The sequence below is a fragment of the Choloepus didactylus genome, chromosome 2 (genome assembly GCF_015220235.1).
Source record: "Choloepus didactylus isolate mChoDid1 chromosome 2, mChoDid1.pri, whole genome shotgun sequence".
In the NCBI taxonomy this organism is placed as follows: Eukaryota; Metazoa; Chordata; class Mammalia; order Pilosa; family Megalonychidae; genus Choloepus; species Choloepus didactylus.
The window spans coordinates 107,075,675-107,084,312 of record NC_051308.1 but is presented as its reverse complement, the minus strand read 5'-3'; the positions used below and the strand labels follow the sequence as shown (position 1 = coordinate 107,084,312).

Below are 8,638 nucleotides of genomic sequence, written 5' to 3'. Positions count from 1 at the left end.
AATACAGGTCTTAGCAAGAGAATGAGGCCTTTTGTCCTTCAGAAGATGGAGATTCCCCCTGTATTATGCTGCCTTTCAGAGATGTTTATTATGTAGATACTTTTACTTTCTCTTCACATGTATTAATTACTTATTGTGTTCTTTTCCTGAGTCTTTCTGTTTTATATGTGCTTTGCTAGTGTTCCTGCCTGTTTCTCAGTTTGAGTTCCCAGAGGGCAGGGATCTTTGTGTCTTTCATCAGTGAGCTATAATTATTTGCAGAGCATTACTAAATTCTCGACTCTGTATTAGGTATTATAACTTTGTCAAGACACCACCGAAGACAGTCCTTTCTGTAAAAAGGTTGTTATTTAAGATCTTGTAATTAAAGCATGGTTGAGTTCCTTGTTGAGAGAAGGTCTATGTAAATTTAGGGAGAATGAGTCGGTTAATTTAGAATACGTATAAAATTTATATGTATAGCTTTGCAGAAATCCACTTTAAAGCTTAAATAATCCTGGTTAACATTATTTAAAACTCACATACTTAACTGTGGCTCTCTCTTTTCTATTACTGATACTGCATCATTTTGGACTCCATAACCCTTCTCTGTGTCTTACCTGAGATGTGAAACATGGGTCCTGCTGGGAGACAGATGTTCACTCTCATTCCCTGTCCTTTGTCCATTTCTAGATATTGTAGGTGCTCAGTCCAAGATGGATGTCTGTTATTCCTAGATGGGCTCCCACCTGCCTCTTCCTAAGAGGTGCCAGAGGTTCAGAGGCTACAGAACACAGAATACAAGTTGAAGCACTGAACCAAAGCTTGTGATCTCTACTCAGGGGTAGAAATGGATGATGTTCTGGGGACTGAGGCCCCAGCCAAAGTCAAATGTAATAGTTTCTTGCCGACATTTTGTGCCATTGACCAAAGAGCAGAACTCACAGCTGATGGTGGCCATGATGTGGTTGGTGCTTTCATTGTCTTTACTGGGAACAGGCAGTTCTTCTGTGGTCTCCTGATGCCAAAGTCATCACCATAGTGATGTTGCACTGGGTTTAATTAACAGCTGAGTTGTTTATGGAAAATAGAGGCAAATCACTAAATGCCAAATTGCTCAAATTGGGCCCAGGCATTAGGGCTTGGGGAGCAGAAGTTTCTAAGCCACTCCGAGACTCAGAAATTTTAGAAAATTTGATTAATTTTAAGTTATTATCTGAATTTTCCATGTTACTGAAGAAACAAAAGTGCTAGGTATGATACAAAACATGTTTGTTTAACTTAAAAGGTGTTTATGTACTTAGAATTGGGGAAGTAAATCAGGCCGAGCGGGTAGATTGAGCAATGACTTATAGTGAAGGCCCAGGCTGGAAAAAGCTGGAAGTAGACTCATTTCACAATCCTAACCCCAGAGTTTACTTTTTCCTATCTGTCTACTACATCACCCAGCATCTAATATAGTGTGATTTCCATATAGAAAACACTCAATAAACGTTTGAATGTTGGGTGAATGAATGAGCATAGACAGCATTAACCCAATGATAGGATCAATGCCAAAGTTTAAGCAAAAATACAATCACTTTATTCCTAATCTCCAAATTTTTGGTTTCCACTTTTCTTGTGGCTAAGCTGGGAATGAATGTGATTTGAACATTATGTTCCATTCCTGTTTCAATGGATATTGAGATCTTCCAATAATGGTGGGTGCATAATAAGGGATTGGCATGTGTCTGATTGGTTTGATGAAGAAATATGGTATTAAGAACAAAAAAGTTGTTGAGAACAAGAAATGATGCCCATGAAGAAGTGAGAAACAAGAAGAGTGGAATTTAATATATTTGAATCTGAATGCTGAACATTGTTTGTTATTGATGCCACTATTTACAACTATTCTATTTTGTTGTTTATTTTTTCCTCCATTCCAATCCAATTGCTTCTTCTTAGTTTCAGGTGTAGAGAAGGTGACCAGTGCAAGCTAGGACATTGGGTTCTCCCTGGCCAAAGTGTTTGGTTCAAGATGGGCCACGACTCATGTCTAGACAATCAGGAACAACAAGATTCTGTCTCATGAGTTTGTTTTCACATCTGAAGAAGTGGATTCTTTCTACATCTGAACTGGATTTTGTGAGCTGAAGCTGCCAGAGACCATCATACTTAGCTTGAAAATGGAGCCAAGACAGAAATATCTTGTATCTAGATGACTTTGTTTGAACTCTGTGCCTGTTGAAATCATTTTACCATTGGACTTTTCAGTTTACATGAGCCAACAGATTTATTTTTTATGAATGCCAGTTTGAGTTGGATTATCTGATACTTTAACCCAAAGAATCCTAAATAATAAGACTATCTCATTCTAGGTTGGATTTGAGATGGCTACTAAGACAATTATAAATATATTCAAATATATTAAGTAAATATACTAAGAAATTAGAGCAAAGGTAAAATAATAATATTTATAGTGAATTTGGGAGGATTCACAACATAGAAATGTAAACCATGAGGCCTAACATACTTTTTTAAATTTGGTTTAAAAATAAATACCAAAATTCATACTTGTTAACTCAAGAGACAACATAAATAATTAAGAGTTTTGTTTCTCATAGATATAAAACATGCAATGGATAAGATTTCAAATATAGAAATGCCGATCACGTTTAATGAAACTCCAAATAATCATTGGTGGTCCGAGTGGAATGGAAGGAGGCCTATACAAAAGTTACTATATCATAGTTTAAAACAGCAGACTCATAATCTAAATGGAAATCACAGGTTTATTTATCCAGCCTCACCCCATGCAGATCTTTGGTGTATAAGGGTCATTACTCTGGGTTAAGATTGTCCAGAAATTCCTCCAGTGCAATTGCCACTCTATGGCCACATCAGTGCCTCAAGGGTTTAGGATAACGAACCACAGTACCTGAGGAATTGTTGTGACCTCCTGCCAAAGCATCACAGCACATTTCCTCCTATCTCTTCCCCCTTCCATAGAACAGACGGAAGAGTGTGTGTGACTATGAGGCTATGGACATTTTTACTTCAGTTTCTGTTATCTTGCTTCAAAGTGCATTTCTGAGTCATCTAATAGTCCCACACCATTTACCTCTCCCTTCTCTTTCATTTAGTTCCTTCCTTTAAAATTGTTGTCAGTAATCCTCCACATCTTTGCCTTGTCTTCGCTCTTGCCATCTGAATTTCATAGGTTTATTTCACTTCCTTCCTTCACAGGAATCTCCCAAAGAGGAACAGAAAGTTTGGGACTCAGATATGTCGTCCTTTGCTCAGTTGTTCTCCTTCCACATCCTCTAGTTCCTTTCCTCTCCACAGTCAGAAGGGGAAACCTCAGACTAAACTGGAAATATTTGGGAAGGAGGAGAGAGGAGGAAGTAGATATTTCTTTCTAAATATAAGATCTCTTAAGTTCTATGTTGTCTCAAGACAGCAGCTGAGATGGCTCACAGCCAGACCTTTAGGGTGTTCTTGGGTAGCTGGCAGTCCATGAAAGATAACAGGGAGGAATATGTGAAAACAGGATACAGACAGATATTGGTATAAGTCAGTTTCTCTAAATAGGAAGTAAATGGTACATGGAAACAGATTACAAAAGAGAAAATCAAAATTGTTCTTGAAATTTATTTATTCATTTATTGTATTTATTGTAGATAACTTTGCTATAAATAAAACATTAAAATATTTTATTAAATAGGTATATTTTAATAACTGTGACTTACACTATCCAGGGCATTCAGAGACTGCAAAGATGAATGAGGTATAGTTCTTGTTCTCATGGTGTTTTAATCTACTTAGGGATCAGGAAACAATTTGCAGATTACAATATTCTGTATAATAAAATACCAAATGATTTATATCAATATACCCTAAACTATTATTTCTTTTCTCTTATCTTTCCTATTTTGTACACAGATCAAAATGCCTTTGATTTTACAAAGAGATACATCCATGTATCATGACCAGTATAGAAGCAGAACTTTACCTACACCTTTGTCTGAGAAGTCATTATTCTGATTTTTATCACCATCTATTGATTTTGCTAGTTTTGAAATTTATGAATGGATTTATAGAGTATGCATTGTTTTTGGTCTGGTTTCTTTCACTCAAATTAAGTTTGTGAAATTTATCCATGACATTAAGTGTAGCAGTAAATTTTCATTGCGTTAAGACATTAAATTATATGAATATACTTCAATTCATTTGTCCAACATACTATTGATAGTTATTTAGGTGATTTCTAGGTTGGGGCTATAATGAATAGTGCTGTTAAGAACATACTTGTGCATGCCTTTTGTTAACATATGACTGTCTTTCTTCTGGTCTATGCTAGAAGTGGAATTGCTGGTTCATTGCATACTGTTGTAGATTGAAATTTTAGTTGTGACTGTTTACACCTTTCTGTGTCTTTTTCTGTATGACTTTGAAGTTCCTCCCATTAGAGATGGAGCATAATTTTCCACCCCTAACTTTGAGCTTGATATTGGGATTTATGTTAGCCTATGAAATGTAGGCAGAGGTGATAGTTTTCCAGTTCCAAGCTTGGGCCACATAAAGCATGGACTTTTCCTTTGACTTCTTGCATTTCTGTCATCTCCATGAGAAGAGCTATCACTAAGTAAATTCTGTCCTTTTAACCTGTGCTCTAGAATGGATATAGTACTTCTTAATTTTAATAAAGTACAATTTATCAATCTTTCTGGGTAATGCTTTTTTGTGTGCTGTTTAGGTAACTTTTGCTTCCACAAGATCATAAATGTAATTTTTAAATATTATATTCTAGAAAGTTTAATATTCACCTGGAATTGGTTTTTGCATATGGTGTGAGATAGGAGTGAAGATTCCTTTTTCTTCCATGTGGATATCCATTTGACCCAGAGCTATTTTTTGAAAAACTCATCCTTTATTTTAGGTTTGGAAGGATACAATTGCACTTCAGTGTCATTGCTGCCATTGATCAGATGAAGTGCATTTTACAGATGGGAGTGTGTGTGTGTTGGGCAGGTGGAGCTGGGGGAAAGTGGTGCTCTTGAAATTCTGAGGCTGCAGAGAATGGGGCTGAACATTACTTTTCACTCTCTTCAGCTCAATCTTTCCTATAGAAGAAGGGAGCCCAGGAATCCCCAAATTTCTCTCACCAGTGGGTCATGTCAAATTTCTCTCAAGAGATACAGCTCAAACTCCCGAATCAGAAAAAATATGTATGCATGTTCTCATTTAGCCATAAAGAGAGAGTCGAAGAAATGTTCTCAGGGTGTTTTGACATTATATATTGACAAGGTAGGGATAAATTAACAACCTAACTTTATTCTGGGACATTTTTTGCAAATCTTGGGTGCAGCATGAAAAAAAATGTTAGAACTCCAGATATTTAAAAAAAAGATTCACTGTTGGCATAAGGTAAGTTTATTCAAACTTCCATTCCTCCCTCATTCTGTTTTTCCTCTATCCTTCCAGTCTTAGCTTTTCTTTTTCTTTTCTTGATCGTATATTCTTTACTCTAATCTTCTCTTTTGTCCCTCAACTCCCTATAATGACAGCAACATTAATTTTTAAAATTTATCAAATGCATATTCTATCTTGAAACAATTTGCTAACATTCTGAGGTTTATCCTCATTTAATACTTACAACAACCCTATGAGATAAACACCAGTTTTAATCATTCCCAATTCATAGAAATTAAGTTATTTGTTCATGTTCCCAGCAAGTGTGAGAGGGAACCCGCTTTGAAATCTAGCTTATGTAACCTCCAAGGAAGAGCTTTTAAACTACATGCTACTCATGTGATAAGCTGGGAAACGACAATTTATGAAATTAATAACACAATTCAGTTGTTTCATTGAAATGCACCTTAGCCAAAGCCACAGTAAACTCAGTCAAATAGATTTGATGCACCTATGTAGGTGACTGAAATATGGCCATTTCTTATAGTAAGATATGAAGAAAAGGGAGGACTGTGTTTTCCTCTTCTCCGTATTCTCTACAGTACTTTAATGCTTTACACATTGTAGCAGATATGAAAACAGAACTTAAGGCTCTTGAACTGTCAACTTACTTTTATATGGCATTGGACATTAAGTCCAAACCTAGCTTATGGAATGAAGAAAGGAAAATAAAGGGGAGGTGAATGGGTGAATTTATACATATATGTAAATTCTTTTTATTAGACAAGCACTGATTGCTTTATATACATGAAAAGCCCACTGAGGTAGGTGTTACAGGTCTCATGTTACACAGGGGGTAACTGACAATAAGTGGAGTTAAACTTGGACCAAGGCACATCGCTAGAAATGAACTGAATCAAGATTCAAACTCAGGTCTTTGTGACTCTGAAGTTTGTCGTTTCTACTCCACCATCAGCCTCCTAGAACTTTATTTCCTCTTTCACTTATCCATAAGTGAATTCTTATTTCCTGTGTCAAGAAATAATTAATTTATTGCAGATGTTTATTTTTAAACTTCAGAATATGTATAGAAACATTCAGCAATTTAAAATATTCTCTACTGATTCCTTCAGTATAGGAGGGATATCATAGTTCTTTCCAAAAAGACAATGAATGAAGCAAGCATAGTGTTGATCTGAGAAAACTGACATTTGCAGTACATGAAAAGTACATGAAAATAACAGTGGTGTGAATCCTTGAAAATTTCCATTCTCACATAACTTTTTGGGGACCAATTGGTATAACCTACATACTGGATATAGATTAAATATGAGGAAGAACTTTCCAGTAGAAAGAATCCAAGTTCCTTGAAGTTGCCCCCACCCCCACCTCCTCCTGCCAAGGAGAAATAGATAAAAGATCATATCTGATTACAGAATTGAAGTTCTATCCAGGCCACTTTTGTGAAAATTGCCTTCTTGACTCACTCATACAGTTTTAGGAAGAGAGTACCTACCCAGAACCTTCCTCAGAGCTGACTTCACTTCTTTATTTCTCAGCGTGTAGACAAGAGGGTTGAGTAGTGGGGTGATTACAGTATAGGTCACTGCAACCAACCTGTCCTTGTCTGAGGAGTACAGGGATGTGGGTCTCAAGTAGATAAAGGAAGCACAGCCATAGTGGACAATGACCACTGTGAGGTGGGAGGCACAGGTAGCAAAGGTCTTTCGCTGTCCCTCCACTGAGGAAATCTTGAGGATGGTGGAAACAATGAAGATGTAAGAAATGAAGATCAACACAAAGGGAACCAGCAATACCAGAATGCTGAGGAAAAAGATGACCATCTCCTTCAGGTTGGTGTCTGTACAGCCTAGTTTGATGACAGGGGAAATGTCACAGAAAAAATGGTTGACCCGATTGGAGGCACAGAAGGGCACACTGAACACCAGGACGTTGACAACCACAGAGATCAGGAAACCACAGAAGCTGGAGGCTAGAATCAACTGCATACAGGTGGCTTGGCTGATAATGAGCGTGTAGTTGAGAGGGTTGCAGATGGCAATGTAGCGATCATAACTCATCACAGCAATGAGAAAACAGTTGGTACAAGCAAAGCCCACAAAGAAATAGAGCTGAGTAGCACACCCAGAGAAAGAAATAGCTGGATTTGTGGAAAGAAGGTTGGTCAGCATTTTAGGTACAATGACTAAGGTGTAACAGGTTTCAGAGCAGGAGAGGACAAAGAGGAAAAAGTACATGGGGGTGTGCAAAGCCCGGTCCAGACGGATAACAGTCATGATAGTGGCATTGGCCATCAGAGTGGTCAGGTAGACTAGTAAGAAGATAAAGAAGAGAAGGATCTGTAGATGCCCCAGGTTTGAGAATCCTATGAGGAAGAACTCAGTGATAATGCTCTGGTTTTCTCTCTTCATTTGTCGGTGGGAATCAGCTTCAGACAGCCTGAAATTCCAACAGAGAGGATTTGACATATGTGAAATGCACCTAAAGAAACCAGATTTGTATTTCTGTACAAAACTGATAGTACTGGTCTTAAAAAGGAGTAACATGCAAGTTAAGGCTACTGATTGGAGGATGGGAGTAAAGCAAGAGGCATTAGGAGCAGTGGAAAAAATAATTTTTGAATTCAAAGATGTCAGAGGTAATTTATCTTTATTTTTATACGTTGTTTCCATTATTTGTGTACATGGGTGCATGAAAGGTTCATAGTGGGTTAAATCAAGAAGTGGTTTAGAGTTCATCTCTTCTAATCTTATTTTATGGAAGAAGAATCTGAGGCTCAGAAAGATTAAATCATTTGCTTAACATGCACAAGAGCAACTCTTCTCAGATATCACTTATCTTCAAAGCTATCTTATGAAAATTTGATTCAGAAAAAGAGAAAACAAGAACATGAAAAGTGACCTATCATCTCTTATATCTCTGACTCAGTGTAGTGAAGTATTTTCATTTATTTGAAAGGGTTCAGAATCTATTTACCCATAGTCAATTGTGAAGCTCTTGGAATGGACTTAGAATGATCCTATATATTAGGGTTTCCTTCATTATAAGTGCATGGGATTCTGGTACTAAGAACTTAATTAAAGCTCAAATTATCTGTAAAGCATGGTGAGGCTTGGGCTGAGCATTCCACTCTTTTGGCCTCTGTCTCAATCCCCATCACCTCCACAGTGTTCTCAGAACAACTCTCATCATAATCTCTGAGAAAATCTGTAGTTTGATTTCAAGAGCACATAATGCTAAATCTTTA

General features: G+C 37.0%; 1 protein-coding gene across 1 annotated transcript; it reads right to left on the bottom strand.

Annotated features, from left to right (window-relative positions):
* Positions 1-6,857: 6,857 nt before the first annotated feature.
* On the bottom strand, positions 6,858-7,802 carry LOC119517138 (olfactory receptor 10T2-like). Its single transcript, XM_037813681.1, has one exon. It carries the CDS (start codon positions 7,800-7,802, stop codon positions 6,858-6,860), a length of 945 nt encoding a protein of 314 aa, XP_037669609.1.
* Between the last annotated feature and the right edge of the window lie 836 nt (positions 7,803-8,638).

Bases quoted from the DNA above. Each gene is read 5' to 3' on its own strand.
- LOC119517138 (XM_037813681.1), bottom strand. From the start codon at position 7,802: ATGAAGAGAGAAAACCAGAGCATTATCACTGAGTTCTTCCTCATAGGA.